At 36.3% G+C, this 23,451-nt stretch overlaps 3 protein-coding genes across 4 annotated transcripts; all 3 read right to left on the reverse strand.

Annotated features, from left to right (window-relative positions):
• Positions 1-104: 104 nt before the first annotated feature.
• Positions 105-1,290, reverse strand: LOC110164590 (erythroblast NAD(P)(+)--arginine ADP-ribosyltransferase-like). The gene is made up of 3 exons (XM_020929662.2): positions 1,170-1,290; positions 1,043-1,108; positions 105-958 (listed from the first exon to the last, which is right to left on the reverse strand). The coding sequence occupies exons 2-3, from the start codon at positions 1,097-1,099 to the stop codon at positions 227-229; spliced, it is 789 nt and encodes a 262-aa protein (XP_020785321.2). The 5' UTR covers positions 1,100-1,108; positions 1,170-1,290; the 3' UTR covers positions 105-226.
• Positions 1,291-5,349: 4,059 nt separating this feature from the next.
• On the reverse strand, positions 5,350-9,374 carry cskmt (citrate synthase lysine methyltransferase). Its single transcript, XM_020929768.2, has 2 exons — positions 9,215-9,374; positions 5,350-6,859 (listed from the first exon to the last, which is right to left on the reverse strand). Exons 1-2 carry the CDS (start codon positions 9,288-9,290, stop codon positions 6,183-6,185), a joined length of 753 nt encoding a protein of 250 aa, XP_020785427.1. The 5' UTR covers positions 9,291-9,374; the 3' UTR covers positions 5,350-6,182.
• Positions 9,375-13,888: 4,514 nt separating this feature from the next.
• otub1b (OTU deubiquitinase, ubiquitin aldehyde binding 1b) lies at positions 13,889-21,589 on the reverse strand. Of its 2 annotated transcripts, none has more exons than XM_020929366.2 (7): positions 21,491-21,589; positions 18,725-18,786; positions 17,364-17,459; positions 17,164-17,282; positions 16,698-16,782; positions 16,095-16,289; positions 13,889-14,427 (listed from the first exon to the last, which is right to left on the reverse strand). In XM_020929366.2, exons 1-7 carry the CDS (start codon positions 21,531-21,533, stop codon positions 14,230-14,232), a joined length of 798 nt encoding a protein of 265 aa, XP_020785025.1. In that variant the 5' UTR covers positions 21,534-21,589; the 3' UTR covers positions 13,889-14,229. The 2 variants fall into 2 exon arrangements, with proteins under 2 accessions (XP_020785025.1, XP_055012701.1); XM_055156726.1 differs by lacking the exon at positions 21,491-21,589 and adding an exon at positions 21,250-21,322.
• Between the last annotated feature and the right edge of the window lie 1,862 nt (positions 21,590-23,451).

The raw sequence follows: 23,451 nt of genomic DNA on the forward strand, positions 1-23,451 counted from the left end.
GGGGAATTATTTAAATGTCATTTAAATACACAGCTTCAGATTGTCCTGTGGTTTAGTTTGCTCAACTTTCATTTTACAGTCTGTCATTAATTACACACACACTGTTAACATGTTTATTCTTCTTTATTCATAGAAACATTGTACAGCTCAGAACAATTACATTTGCATTAGTCTTATTGCCTAATTTAAGCCTAATGCCTAATTTCAACAACTTCAGTACTTCAGGCTAGTTGAAGTAAGATTTTGGCTTAGTTGCCTTGCAGTTGAGATTGCTCAACTTTCCAGTACTCTTTAGGACAAAGATTTTGTTACATTCTTTCAGCTCTTTGTAAGAGCCCTCAGCTATTTTTGTTATTTTGAACGTCTCGTAAGGGGGAATCAGCACTTCATCCTCATCCAATTTTGAGTAGCTTTTGATGTTTGCACCAAAACAGGTCTTAGTGTAAAAGCAGGTCTCTCTTCCAAAAGTGATCTGATCTGGATCTGTACTAGAGGATGCAAAATAACCAAAGCGCATTTCATGGTTGACTTCACCTGTATATTTGTTCTTGGTTCTCCTGTAGGTGGTTTGACATGGCTTGGTATTGTTATCCTTAATGACCTGAAGGGCAGAAGTGATCCAAAAGTGTAAAGCGTGGTATGGGAAGTCCTTAGAGGCGTATTTAGCTTTACCGTCTCTGACCATTGCATTAAGCAGTCCATAGACATTGGGAAATTCTTGTGAGTAAACATAGACTGCTTGGACTTGCTCTAGGGTTAATGCTTTGTCCGGACGTTTTTCATACTTTTTTTTTGCGAAGGGGCCTGCAACCTTCCAAGCATTTTTAAATGGGTCAATGTTGTTCTCTCTGGGGAAGTAAACGTTCTTGACGACTTTAGCCATTGACTTCTTGCAGCCATCGTACATGTCGTCAATTGAATTTCCCATCATGTTCAGTGGAGTTGATCGTTTGGACTCCTAGGTAATTTCAGAAAGAAATAAAATATTATCCTAAAACCAAGACAAATATCTTAAGAATTTGAATCAATAAATGTCTCTTACCATTGCAAAAGACTGAATCACCAGACAAAGCGTCAAAGTCAGCACAGTGGTCTCCATGTCTGTGAACTAAAACAGAAAGAAGAATGTAAAACAACACAGAGTTATAGAGTAAACTTGATGCTTTTACCTCAGGTCCAGTCTGGTCTCTGTCTGCAGATCAGTGCAGCTCTGCTTGAGAAAAAGTGTAACAGTTATTCCGTTCCACCTTAAGTTGAGTTCACGTTGTTTCATTTGGTCACCAAAGCTCATCTGTGGCTTTATATAGACAATTGTTTCCTTCCTTTTTTTTTTTTTTTCCAACCATCAACCATAATTTCTCAACATTAAGCTCTTCATAAAAGAACCTCAAACATCAACAGCTAACCACAATACCCCTGTAACATACATGATTTCATCCACTTGCTGCTTCACCCTACCCCGGTACAGGGGCAGGGTGAATCAAAAAAATTTCCCAGTAAGGACCCAAAGCAGTTATTTGAAACTTAGTAACAATTTTGTATGGACAACACACAGCATTACTTACTTATAACAAAAAAGAAACTATGCTATCATTAGTCTGTGTTACAGGCTGAAAAATTACTTTTCTGATTCACTGTGCCCTGGTCTCCCCTATTTATTCAACTTAATTTGGAGTTAATGTAATAGACGCATCAAGAATCTCAGACTTCCGGTCATTGTGCAATGCATACTGGGAAGGATTTTCCGAAAAAGTGAGCATCAAACTGCCATGTTTGTTTTCCCAGTGGGATACGTCTCTTGACAAAGCCGATCTTTTCTAGTCTTTTGAAACATATTGCTTTGATTCTGGTTCTGATATTGTCATATTTTAGTTTTGGGATTCGGACATCGTTAATTGTGTGGTTGTTGGATCCTAACAGCAGAAAACGGCTCAAGAAATGTGTTTGCGAACTCCATAGATGCAAAAGGGAATCAAACCTGTGTGACTGCAAACCTCTGTTCAAACTGTTTCCCTTCCCAACGGAATTGAAAAATAGTGAAAGGTGAAGGCGATGGGCAGGATTGATCCACGGGAAAGCCGAAAAAGGAAACCTTTGACTGCCTAAATCATCCCGAGTTTGCAGCGAACATTTTGTATGTGGACAAAACATGAACTAATGCTTTGTTTTTTCAAAGGATAGAAACAAAAATGAGACAAACTAAATCATATCTGAAGGAGCAATGCAAGAAACTCAATGTTCAAATAATTTCATATTGTCAACATAAAACTTTTGTCACTTGTAAACTCACTCACAGTGGGAACAGGAACCGAAACTTTTACTCAAGTAAGAGTTATGTTACTTCAATACAACAATGACTCAAGTAGGAGTAAAAGAATGCTGCTAGAAAAGTACAATTTAAAAAAAAAAAAATTACATGAAGAGTATTTTCAGCATAAGACTGATAAGACAGAGAATGCAAGATTACCCAAACATATGTGTATGAAACAAAAGACAACTCAAAACTTAGAGAAGAGGAAGACATGTATTTTCATAAACTAAAAAAAAAATCCTTTATTTCAACATGAGCAGTCAACACATTTTGATACTAACCTTTTAGTTTTAATTCTCTTAAATCTGATACTTCTCTAAAACGATTCAAGAAGGAAAGTATAAAATAATAATAACAGGAATGTTTTGTAGACCTACTTAAAGAGCCCATATTACGCTGTTTTCTATGTTATAATGTTTCCTCATCACAAACATACTCAAAGTTGTGTTTTGTTTCATTCACTTTTAACACATTTAACACACAAACCTGCACTTTTTTTTTTTTTCAAATATTTTATCAATTTTCAGATAAAAAATATTTACATGAACAACTGAACACATGAACATAAGTCATATAACCTATAACCAAATATAACCAAAAAAAAAAAAAAAAAGAGCAACAGGCCAGTTCACACACTCACACACCCATGCACGTTTACATATTTAGTAACAACAACAACAACAACAACAACAACAATAATAATAATAAAATAGAATTAATTAAAGAAATAATGATAATAAGGACAACAATAAAGACAAATAATATCATCGCCATCATCATCACCACCAATGCCAACAATAACAATATAAATATACTTCATTCCTACTTTTTTTTAGATAAAAACCTGCACATTTACTCTGAGTTCTTTTCACAAACAGAAAACCTCGTGATGTCATGTGGTATCACAGGGAGTGCTCCACTGTGTTTTTTAAACTCCATACACCTTCACCAGAATCATTTGGATGATTTGATGATTTTTCAGCCCTGGAAATGCTAATCTCTACAGAACTAAAGGTAAACATAGCTTTTAACTTGAAAACTACCACTTCATGACAGCACAAGGTGGGACGGAGCATGTTGAGCTTTGGATATGAAGACAGACTAATAATAAAAAGTTACTCAAACATGTGTGAATGAAACAAAACACAACTTCGGGTTTGTTTTTGATGAGGTAACAACATTCTAACATGACTTAAAGCTCACAAGAATCAATTTTGCATCATATAGGACCTTTAAAAGCATCTGTGAAGATTCAGATCTCATTGAAGAATATATGTATAATGTGAGTTTAAGATTTTATCCTATTCAAATGCAAGTGAAATATAGTTCATGTATGATTTATGTGTGAGACTTGCCACTTGTCAGTTTCTTCCTGTTAGAGCCACATTCACCTCTGCTCTACTTTCAGTTTGTATTCTTCTAACTGCAAAAACCACAACCGCTCAGACACATTTGCAGGTCAGTAATGCTGCATCAAGAGTAGCAACAGTACGGTCAGCAATACTTATATTTAAATAGAGAAATGTATCCTCTGCCTTTAACTCAGCGTTCAATGCAGCGGCTGCATAACAAGTTTTTCGAATTATGACTTAGTATGGTGGAATAGTACTTGTAAATATTTATCCATCGAGTGGCAGTTTGTGGGGGGGAAAGTTGTGAAGAAAAGGAAGTAGCAGTGAGTTCTCTCCTTAAACTCTAATCTTCATTTAATAAATAATGAATGACTCATAAAATAAAGGCGTTGTCATCTGTTTTTTATTAGTCAAACCATAATTATTTATTGTGCAATTTAGACAAGCTTGGACCTGATAAACATTATGGAAATTATTAACAGTTATGGAATTATTTCTTTTTACATCTGTCTTATACATGAAGGTGCCTGTACTTTTGCCTATATCTAACTCTTTTTTACTCCCTGTAGAAGCTTCATATTAAAGAGCTGAACTCTTCCTCCAATTTGGATGTATACAGTAAAGTTTAAACTGAGAGTTTGCACTTTAAGACCATATCTATGATGTAACTGGTGTTGATGTAATAATCTTTGGTTATATAATATATATATAAAAATAGAAACTGTTTCACTAGCAAGGACCACACCACAACAATGGAATATGATAAAGATGTTTTTGATGGTGGCTGGAGGCAGACTCAGGGTGGGAGTATAATCTCCAATCCAAAATGGTCACGCAGCTGAATTGACTGACGCAGACGGTGTTGTCTGGATAGGCCGTATAAATAGGGCTTCTGGGTAACTGAAGGCGTGGTTGAGATAAACTGTGGTTGGCTGGAGAGGAGGTTGAGGCGTGGTTCAGCTCCTGAATCACAGTTAATCATACTAACTCCATTTGTGTAATTACCAGGTAGGATCCATTGCAAAAGAAAATTCTGTTTTGTCAGACGTTTTGCCACTCATTCAAGCAGCTTCTTCAGTTCTGGTCAGATTGCCAGTGGACACTGCCTTAGTGGGAACAGATCTTAGCCAAAGAAAATAAATTGTTTGACAGGGAAGTTAAAGAGGCTGTTCTTGTTAGGAAAGACAATCTTTGAACAGGAATGGGAGGTTTAGAAATCCTCTGTCTCCTATTTACAACTCCATCCCCAGACCTAAACCAAAACAAAGAAAATAATAATGATAGCTCAGAGGTGAGAGCAGCCATCGGGGGCCTGAACGATGCTGATGTAACTGAGGCACAGTTCACAGTGTAGATCAACAGACCAAAGGTTACAAACAAGTAGGTGTTAGTTTCAGTGCAGGTGGTTTCAGTCCTCCCATCAGACAGATATAAGTCTATTCTTTGTAAGTATTTTTAGTTTACAATCTAACTCTGAAAATACATTGCAATTTTCTCTGATCTGTCAGATTATTCATCTTGTTTTCAGATTTATTATCCACTTACTAGTTCTGAGACAGTTTAATTCTAGTCTAGAGGTAGTTTATTTTAAGATAACTTGACAAGTACAATTATCATTCCATGCAACAAGATAATTACACTACAGTATTTTCCGCACTATAGAGCGCACTGGATTATAAGGCGCACTGTCACTGTCACTGGTCTATTTTCAAACTTTTTTCACATATAAACTGCACCGGACTATAAGGCGCATTAAACGAAACACAACAGTCAGTCAAACTTTATTTAACACTTTCACAATAACTCTCAACTTTGAAAATAAATACTGTCTGAGACGCAAAATTGTTAGTGTATTCACAATAACTCATAATTGTTCAAATAGCTGGGCGATTACGGTGTCCAGCACGCCCACATCCCTCTGTCATTATCCGAGTCAGTGTGGTTACTGTTCCCAGGCAGTTCAGTGATGATTTCGGTCTTGGTGAAAGCTCGGACCACAGTTGATACTGATCCTTAGCCCAGGCATCCACGATCCGTTAGCAGATTGTAAGTCGATTGTAAGTCGCTCGGCGCTGTCTCTCTGTCTTGGTGAATGTGTTCTCCTTCTCTCAATCACTGCTCCCACGCAGCTCACACTTTCACTTTATAACAGCCTTGAGTTTAAAGTGGGCGTTGTAAGCGTGTCTCTTGACAGGTGCATTTTGATATTAAAAGGAATCACAGTATATATTACTCCGTGATGCTCCTGACTACGGAAGCCGTAATGTTGCAAGTGGAGCGGCTTTGTAGTTTACTAAAGTCGTATTAAGACACCCCAATAAATTCATTCATAGGCGCTCTGGATTATAAGGCGCACAGTTGTTTTTGATGAAATTAAAGGCTTTTATGTGTGCCCTATAGTGCGGAAAATACGTTACTTTTAAGTCATTTTCTGGTAGATTTTAGTGTTTATATCTTGAGCTTTTTGCAGTGTATAAATGAAACTCAGTATGCTTATACATCATTTACTTATTTATTTGTCACGAATGCCCAGTTGGCAACACTTGATAACAAAAGTACACAACTCCTCTTAACTCCCCCACTTCTTGTGTGACTACATCAGCCATAACCCCTTGTTTCTGCATTTCCGTCTCCAACCACAACAATCTGGCATCGGGATCTTCATCGGAAAACTGCAATAGCGCCCCCGAATTTCCTAAAACTTCAATGCATTGATTTAGCATTAGTGTAGCTTTACCCTTCCCTTCTTTAGACCTCAACAAAGCATCTATCGTACCTTTGTCCACTATCATATCAATACTTTTGGGACTATAGTGGCTGAGTAGTTGCGTACAATCCATTTCGATAAATCTAAGCCGAGAAGAGGCATTGTTCGCTTGAATCGGGTTTCTTCTGAAGTTTTCTTGCATTAATTTTACAGCAATAGGTGAGATGTCTGCACACGTGACTTGGACGGGTGTAGAGGAGTGTTTGTAAATGCCAGGGCCCAGTCCAGACGTGCCACAGCCAATGTCCAGTATTTGAAAAACGTGATCGGGGCTGGGTGTAGGTTGGGATAATAATGGCAGAATGATGTGGCGAACAGAGTCAAAGCCAAAGAACCACTCAAAGTTCTTAAAAGTAGGAGTCCTGCTGCTGTTTTCAGTGTAGAAGCGGTCCCACGTTGATTTCTTGTCCATGTTTTCGATAAGTTCAGCTGTGGGCAAAAATAGTACGGTTAAGAATCAGATGAATACAAATGTGGTAGTGATAATAATTTAATAATAACTCTTCAACAAATATGTCAATAAAGCAGTTTTGATAGGCTACCACGTACTGCTACAAACGTTTAGTTAGGGCTGCTCGATTATAGAAAAAAATCATTATCACGATTATTTTGGTCAATCTTGAAATCACAATTAATTAATTTTGTTACACGATGCATTTATTCAGCGTTTCTCTCCCTCTCAAAAAAACAAAATAAAAAAAAAATAAAAAAACTTTGTTATTAATAATTTATGCCAAACTTTCAAATTGAAAATAATTATAGGCTACAAATCTGTACCTTAGAGCAGTTTTGCAATGTATAAAACATAAAATGAATAAAACATACTTTGAACATGAAATAAGGCACAGAAAAACATAAATGTATCCAAAATAAACTATATATCTAGCTGTACTACAAGCTCTATATGTAAAAAAATAAATACATATACTTATTTATATATAAAATATCCCAAAATAAACTTTGTTAAGCTTTATTGTTTCAACTCGATTATATGAGTTTGGAGATTGTTTGACACACAAATTGAAATCGAGATCAAAATTCGATTATCTGCACAGCCTAATTTGTGGTTGAGTTGTGTGGACCATATCTGTGTCTTTTTATTTTATTTGTTTTACTTATTTACTCCCATTTTATGACTTTTATGGTTCTACTTTCATTTGATTTTACAGATTTTATTGTTTTAGGACTGGTATGACCAAATTTGAGCACTTTAGGAACTGCTTTGTTTGTAAAATGTGCGATATAAATATTAATAAATAATTTGGATTTGACTGCAATAACTTCTGTACTTCACTTCCTACTATAAAATCTTTCTATTCTAATCTTTTTATTATTATTACTGCTGCAGCTTAAGTAATTAATTAACCATGATATTTCTCTTCCCTTGTGTTGGTTTAATTGAAAAGCACTTTAGTCACCTTGACTGTTGTAAAGCAGTGTTTCCCAAGTGTTTTTTTCTGGGGACCCTTATTTTAAAAGTCACAAACCTTCACAACCTGAGTTAATAGACATTATTTGTAAATCACAAAATAAAGGTGGATTTGACCATTATTGAATATTAATGAGGATATTTTATTGTTGACTGAGTGATTGTGCTTTTAGTGTCAATTCTTTTAGTGTCAATTAGTATGACACAAGTTTTAAACAATGAAAAACAGTCATTGAAAGGAATAAAAGGATCCATAAGTCACCTATTTGGACATAAAATGCAGCCCATTTCCTTTTCTTTTCAACATTCAATTGAATGAGCAATAATATAATACTTTTTTTTAAAACTGGGACACACCCTGGTTGGTATAAATAAAGTTGTGAAAACAGCGTGTAAAATTGTGCATTCTTGTGTCAGCCATAATCCGAGGGATTTCTGTTGCTGCATTTTTCTGCATCATTCACAAACACGGTTTTCTGTATTTTGGCTAAACAAATGATAATTTATGCTCCTCTTTACTGTTGGAGGAAATCAGATTCATCAAAAATTGTGATAGTCCTGTTTTAGTCCTGGTTTAGTCTTAGTTTAGTCCTGGTTTAGACCTGGTGCACTGCAAATTTCTCTGATCTGGCCAAGATTTTAAAACTTATATCAGGTTATTCAGCTTGTTTTCAGATTTATTATCTACTAATGGGAGCGTGCCTATGTTCCCACAGCTTTATGTTCCCTCAGCCCAGCTCGAGGTCACAGTACAAAGGACCCTAGGTTGAAATGACTCTGAATCACCCCTTTAAAGGCAGTATAAAAATAAAAATTACTTGACTTGACAAAAATCTTAGAAATAAGAAAGAAATGAGAGAACATAGGGTCTAATTTTCAAAATTGTCAGTGAAAAAAAAACAACAAAAAAACTGAGAAATAAGGGCCCACTGGGTTGTGGGGACATAGGTCTGATCCCCTACGTACTAGCTCTGAGACTGCTTCATTCTAGCCTAGAGGTAGTTTATTTCAATATAACTTGTCAAGTAAAATAATGTGTCCAAGCAGCACGATAATTTCACTACTTTTAAGTCATTTTCTGATAGACTTAAGTCTTACATCAAGCTTTTTTGCAGTGTGTTGTCCTGGTTCAGACCTGGAGTTGATCAAATTAGTTAAAAATGTGAACAACTGGGAATTTTTTTTCTATAAAACTGGGACAAATCACTGGTTTTTGGGCTTACGAGGCTCAAAATAGGGACGTGTGGTGCCATCTCTATGAATAATAATAATAAAACTATTTAAAGTTCTCACATGGACCAACTTAGCATTAGCTTTCCAGTTAGCTCAGAGTAGTTTTAATCATTCGTACGTACTTGTCAGGGACGAGTGTTTCCGGACACAGCCTGCTCGGATTGTTCTCGCAGATAAAGCTTTTAAAATGGAAATCATCTTTTATCCAGGTTGTTTTGTGCTTAAATATTTGCAGTGTCCTCCAGCCTCCAGCATGGATGTCAAAGCTATTTTCTTCTACTCATGTTTACATTCTAAGCACTACTTTGTGAACAACGCCACCTGCCGACCGGTCCCTAACACTGCAAGCAACAACATTCTTGGACTTTCTAGCTTTCTATGTCTCTTAATTGTTTTGCCTGGATAACCCTATGTCCTGTCAACAGTGTTGGGAAGGTTACTTTTAAAATGTATTCCCCTACAGATTACTGATTACAGATTACATACCCCAAAATGTAGTTTGTAACAGAATCCATTAAATTACTTAAAGTGAGTAACATAATCTGAATATTTTGGATTACTTGATTTGCTGTAGAGAAGCAAAGACTATGATATCTTCACATAAGATGTTTGGTTTGCTAAAAGAAAATGAAAAGGCAGAGTCTTTGAAAATATTATTGATAGAAGAGGAGGAGACACAGTCCGCGCAGCATGATTTAGTCCTGTTAAATCCTGTTTTAGACCTGGTTTAGTCCTGGTTTTGTCCTGGTTTAGTCCTGGTTTTAGACCTGGTTTAGTCCTGGTTTAGTCCTGGTTTAGTTCTGGTTTTAGACCTGGTTTAGTCCTGGTTTTAGTCCTGGTTTAGTCCTTGTTTAGTCCTGGTTTAGACCTGGTTTTAATCCTGCTTTAGTCCTGATTTTAGTCCTGGTTTTAGTCCTTGTTTAGTCCTGGTTTCGATCTAGTTTAGACCTGGTTTTAGACCTGGTTTAGACCTGGGTTTAGTCCTGGTTTAGACCTGATTTTAGACTTGGTTTAGTGTCCGGCAATGAGTGGAATTACAGAAAAAAAAAAAAAAAAAAGGGATATAGCCCCAAATGTGAAAACAGGAAAATACCGCCGTGTAATCCATTTATTTCATCAAAGTAATCCAATTACCACTCACTGAAACAGTAACTGTAACTGAATACAGTTACTCATAATTTGTACTCTGATTACATAACTCCAGCACATGTAATCTGTTACTCCCCAACACTGCCTGTCAATCATCATATCATTGTCACACTGTCTTCCTGTGACCTCTTGTATAAAACTGAGACTTTATTACTTATTTTTCTATTTTATTTTTAGTCTTTGGGAAACAATAGTGTAAAACTGTAGGGATTTTGTAGTAGGGATATTGTGTTGTATACATAAGACGTTAAAGGCCCATGTATTTGAGCACAATTTGTCTTCTTTCACTATAGATATATTGTATAAGCAGCTCATGAGGTCAAAATATATCTGCTGTGTGCTGTTTGCATCTAATTATAAAGTGTTTATTAGGGATGTAATGATATTCAAATTTCACGGTACGATATTGTTACGATTATTGCGATCTTTTGGAGAAGTTGGTATAGAAGTTTAGGTAGGACGCTTCTTGCTTTTGAAATACCTTGACAAGACTTTAGTGCGAATCATTACTGTCATAATCTCAAGAATTAAAGTAAAAAACTGGAATGCAACTCTATAAACCTTACGGTGTAACAGAGCATTTTCTTGTACATTTACATTTATATAATTATGCCTTATTTGACAGGTCTCTTGCTCTTTTTTTCTACTTATTTACAATTAATTATTACCATTTATATTTTTTCTCTTTGTTATGAAAAGAAATTGTGATGTGTGAGCTACTGTGTCCAAATAATTTCCCTTGTGGATCAATAAAGTTTGTCTAAGTCCATCCATCCATTTTCTTCCGCTTATCCAGGGACGGTTCGCGAGGGCAGCAGTCTAAGCAGGGACTCCCAGACTTTAGACCGCGGGGACTCCAAGGTGTTCCCAGGCCAGCATAGAGACATAGTCCCTCCAGTGTGTCCTGGGTCTTCCTCTGTCTTCTTCTGGTGGGACATGCAAGGAACATCTCCTGAGGAAGGCGTCCAGGAGGCATCCGGAACAGATGCCCGAGCCACCTCAACTGGCTCCTCTCGACGTGGAGGAGCAGCGGTTCTACTCCAAGCTCCTCTCGTGTGACTGAGTTCCTCACCCTATTTCTAAGGGAGCACCCAGCCACCCTGTGGAAAAACTCATTTCGACCGCTTGTATCAGCGATCTTGCCCTTTTGTTCTTGAGCTTTTGGGTAATGACCATAGATTATAGGTACCGTATTTTCCACACGATTAGGTGCTCTGGATTGTAAGACGCACTGTCATTAAATTAAATTAAATTACCCTACAAAAAAAGGCAATAAGAGCAATCACATTATCAACTTATAACGAACCAACCAATGAATTATTTATAAACCTTCAAACGCTGAAATTTTATGATTTAGTCGACCTTTACACTCTTAAAATCATGTTCAAAGTAAACAACAATCTCCTGTCGAAATCGTTACAGAACATGTTCAAAATCCGAAAGAGCCAATATGAGCTCAGAGGCACGACCATGTTTATTAAAAAGAAAATCAGAACAAACATTATGAAATTTTGTATATCTGTTAAAGGGGTGGAGCTCTGGAACAACTGTACAGAAAACCTAAAATTGTGCACCACTTTCTTTCACTTCATAAAGAAGTTTAAATGTTTAACTCTGGACAGATACATGAAATATGAGACTTAGTTTGTGCTGTAATACTTTGTTGTTCTGTTACTGATTAGCTTGTTTCTTCCTGCTGTATTTATGAAGATGAACTGGTGTCAAGATGACGCTCTGACAAAGGAATAAAGGGTAAAGGCATAATAAGCTTAAGCTTCAGCCTGCACCTTTTCGGTCTGTATATGTTAAATATGACTGTTTACGAATTAAAGTCAAAATATACCTGTGACCGAAATAAATAAATAAATAAAATAAATAAATAAAAATAAATAAATAAATGTTCTATTTTCAAACTTTTTTCACAAATAAACTGCACCGGACTTTAAACGAAACACAACAGTTGGATGGGTCAGTGGTTTTGTTTGTTTGTGGCGTTCACAGTGACTCTGGGCTTTGTTCAGTTGTGGCGTGTAGGGAGGGTGCTGTCTGGGTCCGCTGGATTGTCGGCGTGTTCGCAGTGACTCAGTTGTTCAGTTGTGTCTAGAAGTGGCACATTGCACTCACTTTTTCTGTTCGTTCCTCCGTTCCGTTCCTCGTCGACGTGGAGTGATGAGTGTGTCTGTGGGTGTTTGTCGCTGTGCGGTCACTGTCTGCTCCGTGTGTGTTTGTGCGCTCTGCAGGTGGTGTGGCTTTGTAGTTTACTGAAGTCGTGCTGGGACACCCGAGTGGATTCCTGTATAGGGCGCTCTGGATTGTGGGGCACGCGGTTGTTTTTCTGATGGGTTTGGAGGTTTAAGAGCACGTCTAATAGCCCGGAAAATACGGTAGTTTGTGAAAGTCTAAGTCTAAATTTGGCATTGTATTGTTAAAAATACCTTGAAAAACATGCATTCTTACTTTAAAAAGCTCACCACTCCATAGATCTGACCAGTAACTTGGTCCAGTGGCATTACCTGTTTGTCTCAATGAAAATATCTACAGTGACAATTAGGTGGTAGAGCTTCACCAGAAAGTTACACAGTGACTCTTTAAATCAGTATTCATAGAGCTACACTGCCCTACAAAGGCAGAATGTCGTAACATCACGTTTGCTCAAAAAATGAGTTCATGTCATTTTCGGTTATTTGAGACCTCCTTTTATCATGTGAATAAATACTGTGAAAAATATTGAGCTCAAAAGCGACATTTGACTCTTATTTGTCAGTTCCTGTTCTCTGCCTTTGTATCATGAGCCAAAAAATAAGGAGTCGTGCAAAAGGCAGAAACAGTGTAAGTTTTGTTTATGATTTAGTTAATAAATATATTTCATTTTAAAATCCAACCTCTCTCCTCCTTCTTTTTGTTGCAGCCTTGGCACAGGGTTCAATAAATAAACCTTTGTATTCAATTATACTTAAATTATCTTTAATGTGAAAGTATTTTGTGAATTTATTCATACTGAACACACTATACTGCAAAGTCACTTGTGTGTCAAACTGTTTCACTGTGAAAGTGGCGCCGCACGATCCCGATCAGCACTAAACAGGAAATCCAAAGCTCTTCTACATCATTTCGGACAAACTCCATGATGACTCGACCTTGGTGAGGTGTTTTTCTTATAATGGATGTGAGTCTGACAAAAATCAAGCAAATAATTATCATGTCAATAATGTTTCTGCCTTTTGTCTTTGCACGAATCCTTATTTTTGTCTCATGATACAAAGACAGAGCACAGGAACTGACAAATTATGGTCAATGTCAATTTTAGATCAGTATTTTTCACATACAAATATTTCTTCATTATAGCAACTAGTTGTCAAATTTTGGGAGCCCTACCTATTATACTTTTTTCTGGACAAAACAGAAACTTTTAAGTAGTTTTACTCATTTTCACACTCTGGCAAGTTAAGCCTTTGTAGGGCAGAATACTAGTCTTACAAGTACCTCTATTACAGTGGCAGAGTAAATCCAGTAAGTACTTTTAATTTCACATGAACTTCTATAGACTTTTTAGGTTTTTTATCACACATGACATTATTTTCTATGTAACATTAGTTATTTGAGAGGAATGTTTGACTTATTGCCTGTGTGAACAATACACAAGAGCATTAAGATGTAAATCCCTTTAATAAAACTCAATGAATCGCAGTGTAACAAAGGAATAGAATCCAACATAAGCAAGTAGATACATTTACAACCACAAAAGAAAAAAAAAACTGTACAACTCGAAATGCTTGGAGTCACTATTTTTAAGAATTTGTTTTTTTTTGATGTGAGGGGCGGGAGGTGTAGAGGAGCCATGAAATGTAATCTTTTATCAATTTCACTTTTTTTTATTGGAGTAACTAAATTGACATATGGTTCTTCTTTTTTTTTTTTTTTTTCCCCAATCGTGGCTGATCAAGTTGAGTCATTTTGGAGCAGGACTATGGGGGGGAGTGGGTGTATGTTATTTGTAGAGGATGTCATAGTGGCCGGGCCGGTACAGGAGGAAGATGCGCGGATCTCCTCCTTCGGGGAAGACGTGGTGATTGACAGTCCCTCCCTCTCCTCTGTCCATGTACTCCACCAGGATGGCCACGTCCAAGGCCTCGGCTAAGGCGATGATGTGAATGTGGTCGCTCTCTCTGGACATAGGCTCCACCTCCTGCTCAAAGAGAGACGCACGGGTGAGAGACGCAGCTACAGAAAGCGCGATATCAAGGTTTAGTGTGAAACATGAAGATTTTAAGAGTGTTCATCACTGACACTAGGCACGAAGATCAGTTAATTTGAGTCAAGAGTCAATTACATACATTAAAGAAGACATTGTGCTTGTGTCTGCTATGTAGTTACAATCGGGGGTGTAGGAGGTGTTTTACGTGGGGGTTCGCCGTCCACACACTTCTCCCGATGTGAGATATTAAAAAAATAACAAATATAAAATAGCTACAACTTAAATCAAACCAGAGCTATTGGCAATGGTGAAAACAAACTGCATAGGCTCATGATATCTGCAGAACTGTCCTATAGTGACCTGAGACATGAGGGACCAGGACTAAACCAGATCTAAACCAGGACTACAACAAGACTGAACCAGTCCCACCACTCAGTCCTGGTTCAGTCCTGGTTCATGTTTTGAAGTCTATGATTTATGTTCTGTAGGTGATTATGAACAGTGTTAATGTTAATAAACATGATTCTGCATCATTTTGAGTTAAAAAAAAAAAAAAAAAAACATAGATTTTTACTGGGGTGGCACCTTTATATTTGTAGTGAAAGTGAGTTTTTTTTTTAAATATAAATTAATCTGTATGACACTCATGAACAATTAAGTTATAATTTGTGCATTTAATATTGCAATATTCATCTGCAACAACTTAAGTCCGCTGACATCTGCGTTAAAAAGCTGTGGGGCCCAGTGGGAGCTGATGTCCGGTTAACGTCATCACAATAAAAAGCTGTGTAGCCAACAACTACACTACAGTGTACACAGCAAATAACTCTTGAGTAATTGTGGTACCTCGACATGGAGCACTAACATTCGTACCAAAACGACTCTGCGACGCTGCTGACTCATATCCTACGCATATCACAAATTTTAAAAATACGACTGGAGAATGAAGTAAAAGCGGAGCAGTGGGATTGTGCCAGGGACAGTGAAAACTGTGGATGATCTGCAATGTGGCTTCTTAAAATAAAAAAATAATAAAATAAAATAAGTGATTAAAGATTTATCAAACATGCACAAATCACTCCAAATACAGCTTTGAGAGGGTAAATGAGGCTATAACCTAGGTAAAAGCTCTGAAAAGTCAATTAGCTCCGCTTTAATGTTTACTTTTTAGGAGAGTAGTTTCAAATAATTTTAGATTATTCTAGTATTTGATTAGCCAATACTTTTAAATAACCGTTTAATAGCATTTAATCTGACAAATTATAAAGAAATGTATGATATTTTTCAAGTTATTTTTAAACTCCCAATTTGAGGTTAAACATGAACATAACCAGTTTCAATGTAATTTTGCATTAAATATTTTTTCTTTGGAAAATTTCTATTTTTGCCATGTATGGAAAAAAAGGCTTATTTTTGTACTGTTTGTTACAAAAAACACTACAGTATATTATTGATATGTTTTCACATTGAATAAAATATAGTATTTTACAAAATAAAAATTATTAAAAAATGTTTTGTTTTCATCTGTTGGAACCATAACAGTGATCTGCATGTGCAGTGACATTCCATAACACTGAAAGTGTGATAATTACTACCCAATCATTATTTCTGAAAAGTCAATCTATAATTGACCTGCACACTTGGCAAAACCCACCCACCTGCTGACAGAACTCTTTGACGGAGCGGCCTCCTTCTATGAAGTGCTGGAAGAAACCATGTTTCCTCTGGAGGTACCCGGAGGTGAGCAGCCGCAGATACACCACCACATAGTCCGAAACGTTCTGGTCGTTAAAAGAGTTCCACAGCTCCTGAAGGCTCTGCTGCTTCTCACACACCTCGATCAGGTCCATGAACTGGAGGACACATGGGGGAGGATTCAACCACTGTTTTATGTTCTATGACTTATGTTTACTGTGAATTTAAAAGGTTCACTACAGGAGTGGGAAAAATAAAATACTGAGTACATCATCTATAATTAAAACAATATACATGACCTCAAAAAGAGACAAACTTCATTTGTAACCCCCCAAACAAGGATACAAAGTGATGGGCCAACCATGTTTGGCGCTCGACTTGAACTTTCACAGGCACATTTCAAAAAGATTGTTAAATATCACACACCCCGAGTACAGTATGTCTCCAGGAATTGCAGACGTTATCGCTTTCATCCATCTCCACTGAGACATGATGACCCTTCCAGTAAGAATCTATGTTTCTTTTAGCATAAATGTTACATAGTGCACCTTTAAAGTCAAACTCACAGTGTTATGGAAGTCTTCAATAGTGAATTCTGTGAAGCCCTCGTCAACCAGGTCTTGTTTACTTTTAGCTGCAACTGCTTTAAATCTGAAAGAAAAATAAGATTGGTGGTTAATAAATAAGAGAAATTGGTGGTTCTAAACAATAATAAATAACAAACGTATATGTATTTAAACTAAGACTGTTAAGTTAATAAAGACATTCATGAATAAAAAAATAAAACAAAAATGGAGAATGCATGGAACAGATAAAACCATCATTTTTTTTTTTTTATATGCAAGAATGATGTTTAGGTAAAACTTTTTTAAAAAGGGATGTACAAGCGTTAAATGGTACCAATATTTTTCTGCCCATGCTCAAAATTAGAAGAAAGCAAATCCAATTTCCGATTCACACATATCCCACACTTTACAGTATCTTCAAAGAAAAAAGTTTGTGCATTTGTGTGTTTTCTGAGCAGCCACTCACTTCTGTAGCTCTTTACTGTCCTCCAGCAGCGACTCAAGATGTGCAAACCCAAAGGCTCTGTAGAAGCAGTTCCCATCCGGCCGTGTTTTCCGAATGTGCATGTATTTTTTATAGAGGTCCTGGGGCAGAGCACAGAAGTGTGGGTGGTAAGATAAGATAGTGGTTTGGTTGGTTAGGCTGAAATGGGAGATGGGGCATACCTTGATCTTGAGCTGATAAACCTTGTCTTCAGAGTACTCCCTCATCAGCACCGACAGCTCCTGCCGCTCAGACACTAAAGGGTTACTGTTGGCTATCTGAAACACACCAGGAAAATTATGACTAAATAAGAAATGTAACATATAGCAACACTAATATCAGCACAATTCAAGCAACTTCTTTGAGATGCCTAAAAAAGTTTATTTTAAGGTTATGTATGAGGGAGCTTGGCCCTGCTAGAGTCTCAGTGCATGAATTTAAATTACCCTGGCATCACTGATAAGTGAAGAAGGGGGGTATTGTGACACAAATGACAATCACTGGATTACTGATTTTGAGACTGATTACTGGGAATATAACATAATAATAATAATAATAATCATGTTTTTAAAATTTATGGGGTACCAATAAATCTCTAATATTATATACCTTCAAACATCACAGCTATCAGGCCCACATTTCAGAAGTCAGTCGACAAAAGAACAAAAATCACATACCAATTTTAAACACTTTTTTGGCGGTTCATTAAACCTTGTCAGTGTGACTACACAGTATCTACACTTTAGGAGGAGCAGCAGAGGAATTCTGCTGGCTCTGTATTGCCTCACATGTAAACACACGTATATTCCACCTTTTTCTTTAGATAATAACAAAAGAACTGCACTATGGAACTTTTCTGGTGAGGGGTGTGCCACCCACTTGTTTATGTGAAGATGTCATTGCTTTGCCTTGAATGTTCCACAGTATGGCATTCAACCTATGTATATTGCATTTATCCAGTTACAGGTGACTAAACCAAAAAAGAAAAACATGCACTCTTTCTATGAACAGGCTCACTCTCCACAGATCTGACCTGTAACTTTGCCTGGTGGCATCCTTCACTTCTCTTCATGGAGATTATTTAATGATATACTGTGGAACATTTAAGCAATGCAATAGTTTCTATGGAGACAACAATAGGCAGACACTTCCTCCATCAACTTACATAGTGCAACTTTAAAATCCATTTGTTAAAATTACAGGCAGTTTGATTCCATCAAAGTTGGTAATATCATTTTATAAAACGATATAAATAGTATAAACACTGTTAGTTTCTAGTATGAGATTTTTAGCAAGACTTTCTGACCAAGGGAAATACCAAAATCTGCTGAGGGCACAGTAGCTGTTTGGTTTCCTGTTGAGCATTTACATGTTCAAACAGAAGCACAGGCAAAGTCTTTCGTGCACATTTGATTTTAAAATAAACTGCATGATATCTTAAACTAGTTAGTTGTGTTGTCATAGACAAAAAGCTATCACACATCAATGTTTCTGATTAGAATAATTTAATAATAATAGATTTTTCATAAGTAGGCCAACTTACTTCCTGTTGAATTCTGTCCTGTTGAGCGATTATAGCTTCATCATATGCAAGGCAGTTAACTCCTGCAAGACATGACAGACACGGGGGTTATTTTTCAATGCTCAATGACAAAAACAATGATTAAGCCAAATGCAGAAAAAGTACTTGAGAAACCTGGCAACAAACCCAAGTGAGCTGACCCCATTTTGCGGAGCGCCTGAGCCAGTTAGCATATGCCCAAAAATGGGTCATGTTACTGTCATTCAAGATAACTTCAAAATTACTGCACAAACAATATCACACTTGTCAATGGAAACTAGGCCACGTGGGAATACATACAAGATAATATTTGAGGAATGTTCCAGATAAATGCTTGCAGCACATGGCATAAAAATAGCTTCTCATCTGGTTTTAAACTTGCAATTTCTCACTATTGTCACATTCTGTTGAATAAACCCGGGTAATATTACAATGTTCACGTGGCAGGTTTTCACGTTTTTCTTATTATGACTTGGTTTGGTTGGTTAATACTTGTGGTAAATATTTATCATAGTTTTACATCAGTCAAGTAGCAGTTTGGGGGAGGAAATACAGCAAATTCTATCCAATATACAAGGACAATTACGGCACAAGGAACGCATTTCTCAGACAAATTAAAAGCAATTTTGATTTGTCTAATCATAACTATTGTGTAATTTATTTTTATTATTTTTTTGCTCTTGATAACATTATGGTTGTGAATCACCTGGGATCCAGAATACACACTTCAATACTTTACGAAGATGTGAGTCTGGTCACTGGTGATTCTCAGTTTTCAGATGGGGATGATTGACAGGTGGATTAGCCAATCAGGGACATGCATGATTCGCTGTATTGGAAAAATAAAGGAAAAAATATCGCAGAGAACTGAAAAAATGTCTATATATCTGCAAAAATAATGAGTGAAGCACTAAACTCTGTTATTCTGAGGTGATATTAACTTTAGTTTATTTGCAAACAATGGTTGACTAAAGACTAGAGGTATGCAAAAATATCGATAGTCGTAACGTTTAATGTGATGATACAGTATCGATAACGTGGGCTGCTGTATCGATATATCAAAAACACTATTGGCATTATATTTTACTAAGTTATTTTGTTACAGCGCTACAGGTTTGTTGCTTGTTTAGAGGAAGGAAACTCGTTTATGCAACACATTTGACATTTTAATTTAATTAAATGAGCGTTTTTCATATTAATTTTGCACAAGAAGTGTTTTTTGACTTTAGTATCACAGCCATGATTTTGCTATTATTTTTAATGGACAGTATTGAATCGATTTGAAATATATCGTATCAAATAAATTGCTCACTGTATCGAGGTATGTATCGTATCGGCAACTTCTTAATGATACCCAGCCCTACTAAAGAGCTCCTTCCATCACATTTCACTAAAAAAAAAAAAAACACAAAAAAATCCAAACAAACTAATCTGACTGCATGATAACGTTTGACCGGTTTTGAGATTTTGCGGAGGGCGTGGGGACCAGACTGATAAGATTCTGTTTTCAAAAAAATACAGCGAGTTATCATTCTGAATCAAGGAAGCTATGTAACAGAACTGGAATTACCTCCATGTCTGTCATCTCTGCTGCCAGTGTCCAAATAGGAAGTTAAAATATAAACTTTGCCAGAGTTAAAAAACCTAGACAAAACTAGGCAACAATTTAGGAAAATTTTAATTATATTACCCGTTCTGGTGAAAATGTACTCTAACCTGTCATATATGCACTTTAAGTAAATATTTAAATGTACAGGTTTTTTTTTTTTTCTTGACGTTGCATATGACAAATGATTAATCTTTACACATCCTGACCAAAAAATAAAAATAAAAATAAATAAATAATAAGTTGCAGCATTTTTGGTCAGTGTGGTTTAATCTTTTTTTTTTTTTTTGATTATTATGTGTTGTGTTTTTATATGTGTTTATTTATTTTATTTTTATTTTATTATTTTTTTGCGTTGATGTCTGTCTGACTAAGAGACTATGAACAATAAAAAAAAAAAAAATAATAATAATTTTAAAATTGCTTGTACTTGTAGGGTCTCTTCTGCAAAACTAGAAATCACCGATGAAGCAATAACAATTTTTAGACATGTCAACACGAGAATACAGCGTACACATCAACAAATCAGTGCTCACATTTATATATAAAATTAATAAAATCAGATTAAACCTCACCTGTTCTCATGCTTTTGCCTTACACAACAAAAGAATCAGATTGCCAACAACAAACACCATATATGCTGGTAAAAATAAACCGCATTTCTGATTCCGACAACCCGTAGTTATTTAATAATAGATGATTTAAGGTGTTCGGTCTTGTATTTTAGGAGAAATAAACAATAATACGTGAAAGTGATTAGCTGGCTCAACTTTGCTCGCACGAAGAGCAAGAAAACAAACAAAATCTGGCTGTAAAAATGATCGTACGCATTTAACTTGTCCGTATCTGGTTTTAAGATCGTACAAAGAGGTTAATCATGTGTTAAATGTGTAAACCTTACCGATGTCACCTGCTGTTTTCATTTTAATAACCCCACTGACGTTTTTTTTCCCTTTGTGTAGCCCTGTTTGCTAACGAGTACTAGCCAAAATGCAGCTGCCCAATCCGTGCATGTCAGGGTTTAAAACGATATAAAACGGGATTCGGGGTATTTCTGAAGCTTGGGCATGGATGAATGAACAAATGCAGGGGGAAAATGGCATGAAATGATGAGTAGATTGTGCGGGAACAGTTTGTCTCACCTTCCATCTCCCCCTGTGATGATTCTTGCTGCTCCTCCGCCATCTTAGCTTGCCAGATCTGTTTCCTCCAACATCACGTCATTCGTTACATACTTCCTGTCCAAAATAAAAATATGTTCTAGTTTTAATTGTTCATATATATATTTTTTATACCTATATGTTTCTATAATTCATTTTAATACGCTGTTTAATTTATTTTGTTGTTTTGTATTAATTATCTAATTATTGTGAAAAGACTGTTGCTGCTCTACAGTGTAAACCAGGGATGTCAAACTCATTTTGGTCCGGGGGCCGTATCGAGTGTTGGGAAGGTTACTTTTAAAATGTATTCCCCTACAGATTACAGATTACACACCTCAAAATGTAGTTTGTAATGTAATCCATTAAATTGTTTAAGGTGAGTAACGTAATCTCAATACTTTGGATTACTTGATTTGCTGTAGAGAAGCAAAGACGAAGAAATCTTCACATAAGATGTTTTGTTTGCTAAAAGAAAATGAAAAGCCCAGACTTTACTTAATCAAATTAAAAATATTATTGATAGAAGAGGATGAGACACGGTCCGCACGGCGTGGTTTAGTCCTGTTAAATCCTGTTTTAGGCCTGGTTTAGACCTGTTTTAGTCCTGGTTTAGACCTGGTTTAGTCCTGATTTAGACCTGGTTTAGTCCTGTTAAATCCTGTTTTAGACCTGGTTTAGACCTGTTTTAGTCCTGGTTTAGACCTGGTTTAGTCCTGATTTAGACCTGGTTTAGTCCTGTTAAATCCTGTTTTAGACCTGGTTTAGTCCTGGTTTAGACCTGGTTTAGTCCTGGTTTAGACCTGTTTTTAGACCTAGTTTAGTGTCCGGCAATGAGTTGAATTACCGTGAAAAAAAAAAAAAAAAAAAAGGGATATAGCCCCAAAATGTGAAAACAGGAAAATACTGCCGTGTAATCCATTTATTTCAACAAAGTAACTGTAATCAGCTGTAACTGAATACAGTTACTCATAATTTGTACTCTGATTACGTAATGCTGGTACATGTAATCTGTTACTCCCCAACACTGGCCGTAACTTTTTTAATTGATGAACTCTTTCTTTTACAAAATATTATCATATTATGAACAACCTGAAACTTTAAGAAAAATGCAATTTCAGCAGAATGTTTTAACACTAACTTGTATGCAAATAGGAATAAGTCCTCTTTTCTTGGAAAATCCTGCACTTGGCGTCCACTTTTCTCATTTTTGACATTTTGTTGATGAGGGTGTCACGGTCAACAGTCAAAACGATTGTCCTTTAAGAGCGTTGGAAAGAGCCAAGTCTTCATTTGTGTTGCTCTGGTGGGAGGGGCCACGTACAGAGACGCTGGAGACACTGCTATGCTAAGCGGCACAGAAAATTACCCATATTTTAATAGAAAATATAATTAAAATATTTTAGTAGATAATCAGCCGAGGGCCAGATTAAAGGTCTTGGAGGGCCGGATCCAGCCCCCGGGCCTTATGTTTGACAATCCCTGGTGTAAACAAAGATTTAAAAAAAATAAAAATAAATTCCCCTCTTACGCTTACTTAATATTTTGCTTTCTGTTCTCATTGAAAATATATCTATAGCCCAGTGAGTTGATCTTGACTTGAATTTACCCAGAAATAGCCTAACCCCAAAACCACTTTAATTCTGTATTTGGCACAGCAGGTGGCATTGTGGTGTAAAAATGCATACAATCAGGCAAGGCAAGTTTATATGTAATGCACAATTCGTAAACAAAGTAATTCAAAGTGCTTAAAAGTGATTAAATATAAATAATCATTATAAAATTAAAAAGAGAGATTAAATTAGAGAAAAGAGTGCAGAATGAAAAAAAAACAAACTCATTTTAAGCAGTTGTATTTATAAAGTTGAAAACACACTAATATTCAGCTTCAGTTCAGAACCTGACGGTGCATATACTGTACCAGTCAACAGACCTCTGGGCCT

The sequence above is a fragment of the Boleophthalmus pectinirostris genome, unplaced genomic scaffold (genome assembly GCF_026225935.1).
Source record: "Boleophthalmus pectinirostris isolate CB_2022bp ecotype Guang Dong unplaced genomic scaffold, ASM2622593v1 HiC_scaffold_20, whole genome shotgun sequence".
Lineage (NCBI taxonomy): Eukaryota > Metazoa > Chordata > Actinopteri > Gobiiformes > Gobiidae > Boleophthalmus > Boleophthalmus pectinirostris.